The sequence below is a fragment of the Taurulus bubalis genome (genome assembly GCF_910589615.1).
Source record: "Taurulus bubalis genome assembly, chromosome: 1".
In the NCBI taxonomy this organism is placed as follows: Eukaryota; Metazoa; Chordata; class Actinopteri; order Perciformes; family Cottidae; genus Taurulus; species Taurulus bubalis.
This window is the reverse complement of record NC_136589.1, coordinates 40,534,282-40,551,218: the sequence shown is the minus strand read 5'-3', so window position 1 is coordinate 40,551,218 and position 16,937 is coordinate 40,534,282. Positions and strand designations below refer to the sequence as shown.

Here is a 16,937-nt window from a genome sequence, read left to right as displayed (position 1 = left end):
CGGAGAGGACAAGCAGGAAAAGCATATATTTTGCGCAGATATCCGATTATTTTACAAATATTACTTTTTTTTTTTAGTGGCTCAAGTGGCGGGTGGCCAATAGAGGCCCCCCACCACTGAATGAGGGCATGGTTTAGTCAAATTAGGAGACATAATAAAAGGAGCAAAGATCAGTTTGGAGTACTTATAACTAAAACACACATTATTTTTACTTAATCATCGCCATCAATTCTGGTCATGACAAAGGTAGCATTTGTCCCATGGGACAATTCTCAAGTGATCTTTGTTGACACGACACACAGAATGACTGGTTTTGTGTTTGTTCATTCTTGTCACCAGGATGCAGGCAAATTAAGAAGAGACACCTGACTAAGGAAGCAAAGAGCCGCTTCCTTTCGCATGTTAAAATTACATTTTCAAGGTTTGTGGGCATGGTTTAGTCAAATTAGGAAAAGACACAAAATGCAAGAAGCAAAGATCAGTTTGGAGTACTTATTTGAACTGAAACACACAACGGATGAAGATCCTGATCTTGAGATGAACAGACAAAGAAGAAAAACGGAGAACCAGAAGAGGGTTGCAGAGAGAGGACAGTGGGCCAGTAAAACAGAATATTTGCTGGTTGTTGCAGGAAGTATGGTCGGCCTGGGCAACGTGTGGAGGTTTCCTTACCTCTGCTACAAAAATGGTGGAGGTGAGTCCTACAGATTCTGAATTTAGAGCTGATTACTCTGAATTTCTATGGACGTACATGCATATAACTCCATTTATATACCTAGGGGCCTTTCTGGTGCCATATTGTCTGTTTGCTGTGTTGTGTGGGATACCTCTGTTCCTACTGGAGACCTCAGTCGGTCAGTACACCCAGGAAGGATTCGTCACCTGTTGGAGGATGTTGTGTCCTCTGGCACAAGGTGAGTTTGTTTGTAATGAGATAAAAGATGGAGCTGAATGATACTCGAACTGTAACTGCAGAAAATACATATTTTTGTCCCAGACTCAACTAACTCGGAGTAACCGTCAGAAAAGAGATATATACATTTTATTTTTTTTGTATTTTAGGAATTGGATATGGACAATTGGTGATAAAACTTTACGGCTTCAGCTTAATCATATTAGAAGCTTGGGCTCTCTTCTACCTGGTGTTCTCGTTTAGAGCCCAACTGCCCTGGGCCACCTGTGAGAACACCTGGAATACAGGTGAGACTTCATTTCTAAAGCTTGAAAGCTGTCAAGACAATACAATAGAGGGTTGTAACTTCTTGGAGCACATGTTTCCCTGTTCTTACTATCTTTGCAAGTTTAAGAGGGAGATATTATTTTGAGATGAATAACAATATAGAAAGTCACTTATTTGTATAAGACAGTGGCGGGCCGTGGATTTTCTACCTGCGCGTTCAGTGGATCAGCTGTCAAACTTGACTAGGTGCATACCGCCACCTACTGCACCGTAGTGTAATTTCAGGGTGCTGGTGCTGTCTCTGTGAATAATCACACGTACAGAACCCCCTAGCCGGCCGCACCATGTAGTTTAACCGGCTTTTCTACCATAGAGAGAAACAGAGGTGAAATCTGATTGGACAAGAGTGTTAAGCAGAGCGCTTAAGCAGCTGTCAAGCTGCGCCCGCGAGCAGACAGAAGCAGACAGACCAGGCAGGAGGAACAGACAAGACAGGAGCTGGTCAATGAGAAAATAAGCTAATAGGGAAAAATAATTATAATGCATGTAGTGTATTTGTGAAAAACAATTAAATTATAAAATAGCTATAACTTTGTGATTCTCTTTAGGCCAGCAGAGAAGGCTTAGCAGGCCCTGACGACCCGCCACTGGTATAAGAGTACCTTACCATTATGATTTGTTTTTCTCTCTAAACCAGCGAACTGTGTGGGTCCTGAAATTTTTGATTCTTCCTCATCAAATCTGACCAAGCTGAAAAACACCACCTCTGCTGCAGCTGAGTTCTGGGAGTGAGTCTAAATTCCCTTTATTTGTATTTTGTTCCATGACTTTAATGCATTTTGCATAATAATGATTCAGTCTAAACATTCAATACTATAACAAACTTGGATATACAGTATCATATAAAAAGGGGCTGACCATCAATTTTAAACTTGAAGTACTACTGACAAAAGGTTGCATAATGTCTCATAATATGTTGTCAGTTCGTCAAAACACGTAAGAGTTTTGTGATCTGACGCCTCTATCTGCAGGTCTTTGTCTTCAAATCATTACAAATCACTGCTGATAAATAATTAATCATTTAAATTCATTATTATCAATTATTACATTATTATCAATTATTTATTCAACTGGATTTTAAAAATCTTCCCTTATTATGTCCGTCGAGTTCAATGATGCCTTTGCTAAAATCAGCACTTGCCCATCATGAGATGATGAAAACATATATTGCTGATACTGCCGGACATGACTTACCTTTTACCTGGTTGCTACTTGCTCATGTACTGTAATGTTATTTTAAATGTATCTCTTAAATGTCCCCTCTCCTCAGACGGCGGGTGCTCAGCTTGTCTGGAGGCATTGAGGAGCTGGGCAGTGTGAAATGGGAGCTGGCTTTGTGTCTTCTGGCCTGCTGGGTGTTCTGCTACTTCTGTATCTGGAAAGGTGTCAAATCTTCTGGAAAGGTCAGAGGAAATATTTTAATTAAAACGTTGTACCATCATCATGCAAGTGTTCTACAATGTACTTTCATTACTTATAGGCATTACAAATAATTTGTGTAATTTGTATTTTTTTTAAAGGCAGTGTACTTCACTGCCACGTTCCCCTATGTGATGCTTCTGATACTGCTCGTCAGGGGTTTAACTCTACCTGGTGCTTGGGATGGGATCTACTACTACCTGTATCCAAACTTGAACCGCCTGGCTAACCTTGAGGTATCTTGTCCTTGTTTGCATGTATGGTGTATGGACAGTCATCCTAGAGGCAGGAGAAAGAGTTCAGCAACTGGTTAGTTAGTGTCCCAATAACAGCCAATTTTTGTATTTTTTATTTATTTCTCCAAATGTTATTAGCATATGTGGCAATATATTCTTTCTGATATAACAGGTCTGGATCGAGGCAGGATCTCAAATATGCTTCTCCTACAGTCTGACTGCAGGAACTCTGAATGTGCTGGGCAGCTATAATAAGTACAACAACAACTGTTATAAGTAAGTATAAGTCACAATCACATATTTTAGAATACTTTCCTTTGAAAGTGTGTGGGATCTTTTTCTTTTTTCACATTACCATTTTAAATGTGCAACATTGCACTGCCACTCTCGTCTCTTTGACCAGACTGTCTTTCTGTGACCTCTAGGGACTGCTTTTGGCTCTGTCTACTCAACAGTGGGACCAGTTTTGTTGCTGGATTTGTCGTCTTCTCTGTACTTGGCTTCATGGCTCAGAAACAGGGTGTTACTGTCGACACCGTGGTCGAGTCAGGTAAAGACTTGATATGACATGATGATGAAGTTTCATAGGTAACACTTTATAATAACGACACGCTATTTAGCATTAGTAAAGCATGAGTAAACACTTAATTCATCATTTATAAAGCATTGTTCCAACATTAGTAACTCATTTGTATGCAATTCATAAACACATGTTATAAATGTTTTATTCTTGATTAATAAGCTTGACTATTATGTGTTTCATGATTGTGTTTTCATACTTTATAAATGTTGGATTTCCCTTTGGTAAATTAAGTAATATATTACAAACCAATTATTAAGGACTAATAGATGATGTACTAATGCTTAACATGTGCTTTATAAATGTGTTTTGATAATGCATTTCAGGAATTATTCAGGTAAAACATTTATAACTGTGTTTATGAATTGCATACTAATGCGTTACTAATGAGCATGTTGGAACAATGCTTTTTCAATGATGAATTAAGTGTTTCCTCATGCTTTACTAATGCTAAATAGCATGTAGTTATTATAAAGTGTTACCGTTTCGTATAAAGTCCAGATACAAATAAAAGTATTTTCTTTTGTTTAATTCACAGGTCCAGGTTTGGCCTTCATAGCTTACCCTCAGGCAACAGCTATGATGCCTTTTCCACAGTTCTGGACTGTCTGTTTCTTCCTGATGCTCCTTCTGCTGTCTGTTGATACACAAGTGAGATGCTTTTGTTGTAATACCTATTGATTAATTAAGTTATTGCAGGAACAAAACATACCTATTTTCTCAATGTTTTATCCCCAGTTTGTTACAGTGGAGTGTTTCATCACCACAATAAGCGACTTGTTTCCAAAGCTGTTTCGTCAACCAGGAAGACATGAGATGCTCGTCCTTTTCGTCTGCTCATCCTTCTTCCTCATACATCTGCTGTTGGTCACCGAGGTGGGAAAAATATTTTCACGAGGGTACTTTGAAACATCTATTGTCACAAAATATTTTTTAAACTATTGCTCATATTGTCTCCTCATGCTGCAGGGAGGAATTTACATATTCCAGCTGATTGATTATTATGGCATGACCAGGGCTTGTCACTATTTCATGGCTTCATCTGAGTGTCTGGCTCTTGCCTGGATTTTTGGTACACAAAAATATATATTGCATCCCTTTTTTCAAAATAGATGAACTATATGAAAAAAATGCTGCTCATGTATGTGTTTTCTATGATTTCATTAGATTGCTATGGTCGAACTGGTTGCATTACCTGAACGCAACCAAATGTTTTTTTAGCGATTCTTCAAACGAAATGTTTTTCAAACGTTGTATGACTTTTGAACTGGTATAACGTACAGTTTGTGTACCAGGTGCTGATCGTTTAATTAACATCATTGAAGACATGATAGGACAGAGACCATCTGTTTTCTTCAAACTGTGCTGGAAATACATCATTCCTCTGATTTCACTGGTGAGTCAGAAAGGTGTTAACGTAAAACTTTTGTATTGCTTTGAGTAACTGCTTGGTAATTGCTTGAAGACAAGGAGTCTACAGCCATGATAGCTGGTCTGTTAGAACTGTGCAGGAGACGAGCGAGTGTGATTCGTGTGTTTCGTGTGTCAGTTGGCACTAAAAGACAAATTTCATATAAGGATAACAATAATGATGTCATTAGTTTTGCAGGTATTTGGACAAATCTAAAAAATTGACATGATGCAATCCATTTAATACTCATGAAGATATGCCATCGACACAAGAGGGAAAGTCAGGAGATCACAAAGAAGGGGTTTCATCCTCTGGGGACCATAAATGTCTGTACAAAACATCATGGTAGTCCATCCAATACTCGTATATTTCAGTCTGAACCAAAGTGGAAAGACCGGTTGACTTTGCAATGCTGTGTGGCTAAAGGTCTGAGCTCACACTGACATGCACACCATTCTATAGGATCTAAAACCTCTCATACATTGGCACTGCTTCTTTTCTCTTTTTTTTATCCCAAAAAAAACACAGATTTCCTTAATCCTGTACCTGGTTGATTACAAACACATCCAGGTTAATGACTGGTACATTTACCCTGACTGGGCGTATGCACTGGGATTGGCCATGACGCTGTCCTCTGTGCTCATGGTGCCACTGTGGGCAGCTGGACAGATGTGTTTGACACCAGGAACCTTCAGACAGGTCAGAGTTCAAAGAAGATATTTCTCCAACTCTGGATGCCTCAAAAAGAGCTTCATGTTTTTTTTATCCGATTAATGATTTAGTGTAACCTCCTGCCACCCATTAACGGGTGCTCTGCAAGATCACTCAACACAACCATTCTACTTTTAAGCCCATGCAGTCATACTTAGCGCTGTGTGTAGTTATTACCGTAAAAGTCGGGTTACAAGCCACTCCTACCTCCTGTCAGTGTCCCGCTGTAGCAAGCTAGGAGCAGTGCTAGCTAGCGCTGCTCCTCGCTCCTGCTGCTAGCTCCCCGCTGCTGCTACTGCCCACGTCCCCTCTGCCCAAGTCGGGTGTCGAGCCGGGGCTGGTCCCGCTACCTTCGGTGGCTGTCGGGGAGCTAGCGGAAGGTAGCGGGGGAGCTCGCGGGGCGCTATCAAAAGGTAGCGGGGGAGCTAGCATGAGCGCCAGCTGGCTACAGCGGGGAGCAAACGGGGACACTGACCGAAGGTAGTAGCGGCGTGTAACCCGACTTTTATGGTAGTCATGGTATCTCATCCAGGTCTTTTGGTGTGGTCTGCGAAGGATGGCTGCATACACTTTTAGCTCTGGGGGACAAAATGTCTGATTGTCATGATTATTAAAAGTAGTGAGTAAAAATACTGCTTTTGTTTGTTCCTGTGTTCCAGCGTTTGTCTGTCCTTAGTCGTCCTGCTGAAGATCCAGACTGTCAGAGAGACGTAGGAGACGAGGGAACGACCGTTGAACTCAAGACATCTGCAGCGACAACTTAGTTTCACCTGCATCTCAAATTAACTAAACACTGCAGTCTATTATTCGGTTTATATATCATTACAGTTAAAAAAAAGAAAAACTTGGGTTTAGGGCATTTTATTGGTGTTTGTCAGAAATAGTGTCATTATAACCTCTTAGCATCCCTAAACTGTCAGATACCTCAGTTAAAGTCGAGTATCATTGAGTACCTTCTCTTGTTTCGATTCTTATACTTCATGTTTCTTAAGTCATTGATCACTTATTTCCTCTCCTGAAAATTATTTTTATTTATTTGTAGTCACGTTATACTTTCAATACCTTCCCATATCACTCTGCAAATAGACATCCACATATAAATTTGGAAATAGTTGTTCGGACTCATTTGTGTATACATTTGTAATAATAGTTAGGCACAGTGTGAGATATGTAAAAAATCCAAAAGTGCATCTAACCCCAGAATGGTCAGGTAGACACTGTTCTACCAATGTCTTAGTGATGACTAATCCTACAACCTTTGTACTGTTTATAAGCAGCACACAATTTGTCTTCAGTCCGTCAGATTGCCTTGTGTATGATGATCAAATCCTCTCTGCGGACAGAATAAACACTCCAAAGATGCATTTTATGGCCTCTGAGTTCCTTATTTCAGCATTGTAGGACTCACTCAGTATTATGACCTTTTTGTGTGTGATTCAAATTAGCTAATTTAAACACATATCTTATGTTTAGCAATCAAAGTCTGACAGATTAATTTTTGGCTTGCCCAATTATATATTGATAGACGAAAGAGGAGGAGTAACACTCACACTTATAGGTCACCTGTTAACAGAAAACAGGGGAATTTGGTGAAGTTAGGTAAGGACACAGTAAAAGATCAGTTTGCAGTACTTGTGAATTACAACTGAAACACACAACGGATGAAGATCCTGATCTCGAGATGAAGGGACAAAGAAGAAAAATGGAAAACCAGAAGAGGGTTGCAGACAGAGGACAGTGGGCCAATAAAACAGAATATATGCTGGTTGTTGCAGGAAATGTGGTCGGCCTGGGCAACGTGTGGAGGTTTCCTTACCTCTGCTACAAAAATGGTGGAGGTGAGTCCTACAAATTCTGAATTTAGAGCTGATTACATTGAATTTCTATGGGCGTACATGCATATAACTCCATTTATATACTTAGGCGCCTTTCTGGTGCCATATTGTCTGTTTGCTGTGGTGTGTGGGATACCTCTGTTCCTACTGGAGACCTCAGTCGGTCAGTACACCCAGGAAGGATTCGTCACCTGTTGGAGGATGTTGTGTCCACTGGCACAAGGCGAGTTTGTTTGTAATGAGATAAAAGATGTAGCTGAATGATACTCAAACTGTAAACTGTAGATTTTATATATACATATATATATATATATATATATATATATATATTTTCTTTTTGTATTTTAGGAATTGGATATGGACAATTGGTGATAAAACTTTACGACTTCAGCTTAATTATAATACAAGCCTGGGCTCTCTTCTACCTGGTGTTCTCGTTTAGAGCCCAACTGCCCTGGGCCACCTGTGAGAACACCTGGAATACAGGTGAGACTTCATTTCTAAAGCTTGAAAGCTGTCAAGACAACACAATAGAGAGTTGTAACTTCTTGGAGCACATGTTTCCCTGTTTTTACTATCGCTGCAAGTTTAAGAGGAAGATATTATTTTGAGATGAACAACAATATAGAAAGTCACTTATTTGTATAAGACAGTGGCGGGCTGTGGATTTTCTACCTGCGCGTTCAGTGGATCAGCTGTCAAACTTGACTAGGTGCATACTGCCACCTACTGCACCGGAGTGTAGATTCAGGGTGCTGGTGCTGTCTCTGAATAATCACACGTACAGAACCCCCTAGCTGGCTGCACCATGTAGTTTAACCGGCTTTTCTACCATAGAGAGAAACAGAGGTGAAATCTGATTGGACAAGAGTGTTAAGCAGAGCGCGTAAGCAGCTGTCAAGCTGCGCCCGCGAGCAGACAGAAGCAGACAGACAAGGCAGGAGGAACAGACAAGACAGGAGCTGGTCAATGAGAAAATAAGCTAATAGGGAAAAATAATTATAATGCATGTAGTGTATTTGTGAAAAACAATTAAATTATAAAATAGCTATAACTTTGTGATTCTCTTTAGGCCAGCAGAGAAGGCTTAGCAGGCCCTGACAACCCACCACTGGTCTAAGAGTACCTTACCATCAGTGTTCCCAATAAGTTGCGTGCGTGCGCGGCCGCGCAGGCCAGTCAAAGTGGCCGCGCAATAGATTTTTCAGACCGCGCACACGATTTTTTCTCAGGGGTTAAAAATCTTTTTTGCGCCAGTGTTTCTGAGATTGGAGTGAGCCATCTCCACAATAATAAGGTCTTTGATGTGACGAGTCTTCTTGGCCAATCAGCGTCCCGTTTCTCGACATGCGCTCTCTGCCTCCGTTAGCACCCCACCCCCGCTGTCCTCCTCCGGGCGCCAGGAGTGAAGCTCGCCTAGAGCGCCACATGAGCTCGGGCCGGCGCTGTTTAGGCTCCTCTTGGCGGGCCCTGCTCCAGCAGCTATAGGCTACCATGGCGAAAAGAAAGGCAGAGCAGGCGCCCCAGAAAAAGGTCTGCCTAACGTTCAAACATGAGTGGCTAGATGAAGTAGTCCAAACTGACACAGGTGGGATGACACTTTCAGACATATTTAAATATGAAGTTATTAAATTGTTTATATAGGCCATCTTTTGGAAAAATGACACCATGTCAATTTAATAGGCCGATACTTATTGTTATGCACTGCATTAGCATTTTTCTTTCAATGAAGTTCCACTAAAATGTTGTACCTGCTGAGAATAAACACCTTTGATAATTTTATTTTTTTTATATATATCATTATCAGTCATAACCAGTGAACCAGTCATAACCTCCCCTTATTGAAGTTCAACAAAGATCCTTTAAGTTCAACTAAACTGACTGGTAAAACACCATCATTAAAATGTTCCCAAAGTCCAGCCATTATAAAGGATATTGAATAAATATCAACCTTGTATACATATTGATGCATTTGCTGTCATCTCTTTGAATCCCCTATGGCTAACGCAGGCTTTGTGGTCATTTTCGGCAGGTCGCGTGATCGCGAATTGCTCAGTGCTGAAATGTGCGCTCAGAAAAAAAAAAAAAAAGTGCTCTGTGCTGAAAAAAAATTAGAGGGAACATTGCTTACCATTATGATTTGTTTTTCCTCTCTAAACCAGCGAACTGTGTGGGTCCTGAAATTTTTGATTCTTCCTCATCAAATCTGACCAAGCTGAAAAACACCACCTCTGCTGCAGCTGAGTTCTGGGAGTGAGTCTGAATTCCCTTTATTTGTATTATGTTCCATGACTTTAATGCATCTAGCATAATAATGATTCAGTCTAAATATTCAATATTATAACAAACTTGGATATACAGTATCATATAAAAAGGGGCTGACCATCAATTTTAAACTTGAAGTACTACTGACAAAAGGTTGCATAATGTCTCATAATATGTTGTCAGTTCGTCAAAACACGTAAGAGTTTTGTGATCTGACGCCTCTATCTGCAGGTCTTTGTCTTCAAATCATTACAAATCACTGCTGATAAATAATGAATCATTTAAATTCATTATAATCAATTCAACTGGATTTAAAAAAAATCTTCCCTTATGTCCGTCGAGTTCAATGATGCCTTTGCTAAAATCAGCACTTGCCCATCATGAGATGATGAAAACATATATTGCTGATACTGCCGGACATAACTTACTTTCTACCTGGTAGCTACATGCTCATGTACTGTAATGTTATTTTAAATGTATCTCTTGAATGTCCTACCTCTTCAGACGGCGAGTGCTCAGCATGTCTGGAGGCATTGAGGAGCTGGGCAGTGTGAAATGGGAGCTGGCTTTGTGTCTTCTGGCCTGCTGGGTGTTCTGCTACTTCTGTATCTGGAAAGGTGTCAAATCTTCTGGAAAGGTCAGAGGAAATATTTTAATTAAAATGTTGTACCATCATAATGCATTTGATGCAAGTGTTCTACAATGTACTTTCATTAGTCATCTCCATTACTTGCATGACAAATAATTTGTATTTTTTTAAAAAGGTAGTGTACTTCACTGCCACGTTCCCCTATGTGATGCTTCTGATACTGCTCGTCAGGGGTTTAACTCTACCTGGTGCTTGGGATGGGATCTACTACTACCTGTATCCAAACTTGAACCGCCTGGCTAACCTTGAGGTATCTTGTCCTTGTTTGCATGTATGGTGTATGGACAGTCATCCTAGAGGCAGGAGAAAGAGTTCAGCAACTGGTTAGTTAGTGTCCCAATAACAGCCAATTTTTGTATTTTTTATTTATTTCTCCAAATGTTATTAGCATATGTGGCAACCCGGGGAGGCAAGATTCAACAATAAAACGGGAGACTCAGACAGTAGTACTTTAACAGAAAGTGTCTTTTAATAAATAGTTTTGGGGAAAAGGGGGATGGGGTTAAACTCAACAAAAGATTCCTCCCTCACAAGACGCTTCCTTTGTCCTGTGTGGGCAGATCAGAGGAGAGAGGTGAGTACAGGGGTTTAACTCACGTCCATTGTGGCTCCTCTCCAGAGTGCCAGAGTGCAAGAGTGCCAGGGGATCCTAGGGGATCCTCCTGTCCAGTCTGTTTCTCTTCCTCCTGCTGCTTCCCAGCTCTGAGAATATATGCTCCCTCTTATTACCTGATGGGCTGCAGGTGTGTCCAATGCCATGTGCTGATTGGCTGCAGCATATGCACTGGGAAGTACACTCCCTCGATCACCTCCCCCAACCTGAGCTTGGGGATCCGCCCCCTGCACGCTGTCTGCTCCTCCTTTCCCCCTGGTCTGCCACACATAACAGAGAGTGACAAGCACAACTGTTGAGTAGAAGTCAAAGGTGAGGTCCAGATAGAACAAAGCAAAGATACATGCACTATATAACGGCTGTCGGATCATAGTTACTCAATCTAAAACAGCATTTCTTCAGCTTGCATAGGTGTAGCCCGCCCCCCAACATACTCATAGAATCCACAGTTACAATATGTAACTAACGTTATATCGTATAGGTTTTGCCCGCAGAGAGCTGTTGCTATCGATTTAAGGGTGAAGGTGATTTAGGGAAATATGAGTTACGGGTTATTTGAAGCACAGCATAAACCCTAGGAAAATACGGGACACTAGGAAACAAGTCTAGAACACTTGAAACAGGGTCAAAGACTGGCATAGGGAACGCACCAAATAAATGTGAACACAAGGAAGGGAAGGAACATGAGGGACCATTGTAAGTAATAACGCCCACATGGATATAATATACTTCTTTCTGATATAACAGGTCTGGATCGAGGCAGGATCTCAAATATGCTTCTCCTACAGTCTGACTGCAGGAACTCTGAATGTGCTGGGCAGCTATAATAAGTACAACAACAACTGTTATAAGTAAGTATAAGTCACAATCACATATTTTAGAATACTTTCCTTTGAAAGTGTGTGGGATCTTTTTCTTTTTTCACATTACCATTTTAAATGTGCAACATTGCACTGCCACTCTCGTCTCTTTGACCAGACTGTCTTTCTGTGACCTCTAGGGACTGCTTTTGGCTCTGTCTACTCAACAGTGGGACCAGTTTTGTTGCTGGATTTGTCGTCTTCTCTGTACTTGGCTTCATGGCTCAGAAACAGGGTGTTACTGTCGACACCGTGGTCGAGTCAGGTAAAGACTTGATATGACATGATGATGAAGTTTCATAGGTAACACTTTATAATAACAACACGCTATTTAGCATTAGTAAAGCATGAGTAAACACTTAATTCATCATTTATAAAGCATTGTTCCAACATTAGTAACTCATTTGTATGCAATTCATAAATACGTTATAAATGTTTTATTCTTGATTAATAAGCTTGACTATTATGTGTTTCATGATTGTGTTTTCATACTTTATAAATGTTGGATTTCCCTTTGGTAAATTAAGTAATATATTACAAACCAATTATTAAGGACTAATAGATGATGTACTAATGCTTAACATGTGCTTTATTAATGTGTTTTGATACTGCATTTCAGGAATTATTCAGGTAAAACATTTATAACTGTGTTTATGAATTGCATACTAATGACTTACTAATGAGTATTCATGTTGGAACAATGCTTTTTCAATGATGAATTAAGTGTTTCCTCATGCTTTATGAATGCTAAATAGCATGTAGTTATTATAAAGTGTTACCGTTTCGTATAAAGTCCAGATACAAATAGAAGTTGTTTTTTTGTTTAATTCACAGGTCCAGGTTTGGCCTTCATAGCTTACCCTCAGGCAACAGCTATGATGCCTTTTCCACAGTTCTGGACTGTCTGTTTCTTCCTGATGCTCATTCTGCTGTCTGTTGACACACAAGTGAGATGCTTTTGTTGTATTACCTATTGATTAATTAAGTTTCACCCTCCCGGAGCCAGACCCAGGAGGGGAGCTCGTCGGCGAGCGTCTGGTGGCCGGGCTTTCGCCCATGGGGCCCGGTCGGGCTCAGCTCGAAGAAACAACATGGAGCAGCAGTCACCCCGTGGACCCACCACCCGCGGGGAGAATTATCGGGGTCGAGTGCTCTGCAGACCGGGCGGCGGGCCAGGCAGGAGACCTGGGCGAGCCGATCGCCGGCAGCATAGACTAGCTCTAGGGACGTGGATCGTCACCTCGCTAGCGGGGAAAGAGCTGGAGCTGGTGCAGGAGGTGGAGCGGTACCAGCTAGATTTAGTTGGGCTCGCCTCCACGCACAGCATGGGCTCTGGAACCAAGCTCCTGGAGAGGGGTTGGACTTTGTCCTTTTCTGGAGTTGCCCAGGGTGAGAGGCGCCGGGCGGGAGTGGGGATACTCACGAGCCCCCGGCTGAGCGCCGCTATGTTGGAGTTTTCCCCGGAGAACGAGAGGGTCGCCTCCCTGCGCCTACGGGTTGCAGGGAGTAAGGCTCTGACTGTTGTTTGTGCTTATGCACCGAACAGCAGTTCGGAGTATCCGGCCTTCTTGGAGTCGGTGGGAGGGGTCCTGGAAAGGGCGCCGCCTGCCGACTCCATAGTTCTCCTGGGAGACTTCAACGCTCACGTGGGCAATGACAGAGAAACCTGGCGGGGCGTGATTGGGAGGAACGGCTTGCCCGATCTGAACCCGAATGGTATTTTGTTGTTGGACTTCTGTGCTAACCATAGTTTGTCCATAACGAACACCATGTTCGAGCATAAGGTGGCTCATAAGTGTACCTGGTACCAGAACACCTTAGGCCGGAGATCAATGATCGACTTTGTAGTCGTATCATCTGATCTGCGGCCGTATGTCTTGGACGCTCGGGTGAAGAGAGGAGCAGAGCTGTCAACGGGCCATCCGGTCTCTGTACGCCTGCAGTAGGAGCTGTGTTCGTATCCTCGGTAATAAGTCAGACACGTTCCCGGTGGGTGTTGGCCTCCGCAGGGCTGCCCTTTATCACCGGTCCTGTTCGTGACCTTCATGGACAGGATATCTAGGCGCAGCCAAGGGGCGGAGAGGATCCGTTTCGGGAGTCTCGGGATCGCCTCTCTGCTGTTCGCGGATGATGTGGTCCTGTTTGCCTCCTCGGACCGTGACCTCCAGCATTCACTGCGGCGTTTTGCAGCTGAGTGTGAAGCGGCAGGGATGAGAGTTAGCGCCTCCAAATCTGAGGCCATGGTGCTCTGCCGGAAACCGGTGGATTGCTCCCTCCAGGTGGGGACAAACTGCCTACCCCAAGCGAAGGAGTTCAAGTATCTCGGGGTCTTGTTCACGAGTGAGGGTAAGGTGGAGCGGGAGATCGACAGGCGGATCGGTGCGGCTGCAGCAATAAAACAGGCGCTGTACCGGTCCGTCCTGGTGAAGAGGGAGCTGAGCCGGAAGGCGAAGCTCTCCATTTACTGGTCGGTCTACGTTCCAACCCTCACCTATGGTCACGAACTCTGGGTCGTGACCGAAAGAACGAGATCTCGAATACAAGCGGCCGAAATGAGCTTCCTCTGCCGGGTGGCCGGGCTCACCCTTAGAGATAGGGTAAGGAGCTCGGACATCAGGAGGGAGCTTGGAGTCGAGTCGCTGCTCCTTCGTGTCGAAAGGAGTCAGCTGAGGTGGTTCGGGCATCTAGTCAGGATGCCTCCTGGACGCCTCCCATTAGAGGTTTTCCAGGCACGTCCAACTGGTAGGAGACCCCGGGGAAGACCGAGGACACGCTGGAGGGATTATATCTCCCGGCTGGCCTTGGAACGCCTCGGGATCCCCCAGAATGAGCTGGAAAGTGTTGCGGGTGAGAGGGAAGCCTGGGTCGGCCTGCTGAACCTGCTGCCACCGCGACCCGACCCCGGATTAGCGGCTGATAATGGATGGATGGATGGATGGAAGTTATTGCAGGAACAAAACATACTTATTTTCTCAATGTTTTATCCCCAGTTCGTTACAGTGGAGTGTTTCATCACCACAATAAGCGACTTGTTTCCAAAGCTGTTTCGTCAACCAGGAAGACATGAGATGCTCGTCCTTTTCGTCTGCTCATCCTTCTTCCTCATACATCTGCTGTTGGTCACCGAGGTGGGAAAAATATTTTCATGAGGGTACTTTGAAACATCTATTGTCACAAAATATTTTTTAAACTATTGCTCATATTGTCTCCTCATGCTGCAGGGAGGAATTTACATATTCCAGCTGATTGATTATTATGGCATGACCAGGGCTTGTCACTATTTCATGGCTTCATCTGAGTGTCTGGCTCTTGCCTGGATTTTTGGTACACAAAAATATATATTGTATCCCTTTTTTTATAATAGATGAACTATATGAAAAAATGCTGCTTATGTATGTGTTTTCTATGATTTCATTAGATTGCTATGGTCGAACTGGTTGCATTACCTGAACGCAACCAAATGCTTTTTAGCGATTCTTAAAATGAAATGTTTTTCAAACGTTGTATGACTTTTGAACTGGTATAACGTACAGTTTGTGTACCAGGTGCTGATCATTTAATTAACATCATTGAAGACATGACAGGACAGAGACCATCTGTTTTCTTCAAACTGTGCTGGAAATACATCATTCCTCTGATTTCACTGGTGAGTCAGAAAGGTGTTAACGTAAAACTTTTGTATTGCTTTGAGTAACTGCTTGGTAATTGCTTGAAGACAAGGAGTCTACAGCCATGATAGCTGGTCTGTTAGAACTGTGCAGGAGACGAGCGAGTGTGATTCGTGTGTTTCGTGTGTCAGTTGGCACTAAAAGACAAATTTCAGATAACGATAACGATAACAATGTCATTAGTTTTGCAGGTATTTGGACAAATCTAAAAAATTGACATGATGCGATTCATTTAATACTCATGAAGATATGCCATCGGCACAAGAGGAAAAGTCAGGAGATCACAAAGAAGGGGTTTCATCCTCTGGGGACCATAAATGTCTGTACAAAACGTCATGGTAATCCATCCAATACTCTTATATTTCAGTATGAACCGAAGTGGAAAGACCGGTTGACTTTGCAATGCTGTGTGGCTAAAGGTCTGAGCTCACACTGACATGCACACCATTCTGTAGGATCTAAAACCTCTCATGCATTGGCACTGCTTCTTTTCTCTTTTTTTTTATCCCAAAAAAAAACACAGATTTCCTTAATCCTGTACCTGGTTGATTACAAACACATCCAGGTTAATGACTGGTACGTTTACCCTGACTGGGCGTATGCACTGGGATTGGCCATGACGCTGTCCTCTGTGCTCAAGGTGCCACTGTGGGCAGCTGGACAGATGTGTTTGACACCAGGAACCTTCAGACAGGTCAGAGTTCAAAGAAGATATTTCTCCAACTCTGGATGCCTCAAAAAGAGCTTCATGTTTTTTTATCCGATTAATGATTTAGTGTAACCTCCTGCCACCCATTAACGGGTGCTCTGCAAGATCACTCAACACAACCATTCTACTTTTAAGCCCATGCAGTCGTACTTAGCGTTGTGTGTAGTTATTACCGTAAAAGTCGGGTTACAAGCCACTCCTACCTCCTGTCAGTGTCCCGCTGTAGCAAGCTAGGAGCAGTGCTAGCTAGCGCTGCTCCTCGCTCCTGCTGCTAGCTCCCCGCTGCTGCTGCTACTGCCCGCGTCCCCTCTGCCCAAGTCGGGTGTCGAGCCGGGGCTGGTCCCGCTACCTTCGGTGGCCGTCGGGGAGCTAGCGGAGCGCTAGCGGAAGGTAGCGGGGGAACTAGCATGAGCGCCAGCTGGCTACAGCGGGGAGCAAACGGGGACACTGACCAAAGGTAGCAGCGGCATGTAACCCGACTTTTACGGTCGTCATGGCATCTCATCCAGGTCTTTTGGTGTGGTCTGCGAGGGATGGCTGCATACACTTTTAGCTCTGAGGGACAAAATGTCTGATTGTCATGATTATTAAAAGTAGTGAGTAAAAATACTGCTTTTGTTTGTTCCTGTGTTCCAGCGTTTGTCTGTCCTTAGTCGTCCTGCTGAAGATCCAGACTGGCAGAGAGACGTAGGAGACGAGGGAACGACCGTTGAACTCAAGACATCTGCAGCGACAACTTAG

At 43.0% G+C, this 16,937-nt stretch overlaps 1 protein-coding gene and 1 pseudogene across 2 annotated transcripts; both read left to right on the top strand.

The window, feature by feature from the left end:
- Nucleotides 1–537: 537 nt before the first annotated feature.
- Nucleotides 538–6,939, top strand: LOC306754058 (sodium- and chloride-dependent GABA transporter 3-like; the record flags this gene model as incomplete). The annotated part of the gene is made up of 14 exons (XM_079237966.1): nt 538–694; nt 780–914; nt 1,063–1,200; nt 1,878–1,968; nt 2,511–2,643; nt 2,761–2,895; nt 3,068–3,171; nt 3,321–3,445; nt 4,014–4,126; nt 4,214–4,351; nt 4,445–4,547; nt 4,771–4,871; nt 5,415–5,585; nt 6,257–6,939. The coding sequence occupies 14 exons, from the start codon at nt 538–540 to the stop codon at nt 6,359–6,361; spliced, it is 1,749 nt and encodes a 582-aa protein (XP_079094092.1). The 3' UTR covers nt 6,362–6,939.
- Nucleotides 6,940–7,299: 360 nt separating this feature from the next.
- On the top strand, nt 7,300–16,937 carry LOC306754047 (sodium- and chloride-dependent GABA transporter 3-like; annotated as a pseudogene). Its single transcript has 14 exons — nt 7,300–7,435; nt 7,521–7,667; nt 7,781–7,918; nt 9,595–9,685; nt 10,202–10,334; nt 10,462–10,596; nt 11,707–11,810; nt 11,960–12,084; nt 12,654–12,766; nt 14,810–14,947; nt 15,041–15,143; nt 15,365–15,465; nt 16,011–16,181; nt 16,833–16,937. The product of its transcript is annotated as a sodium- and chloride-dependent GABA transporter 3-like (transcript).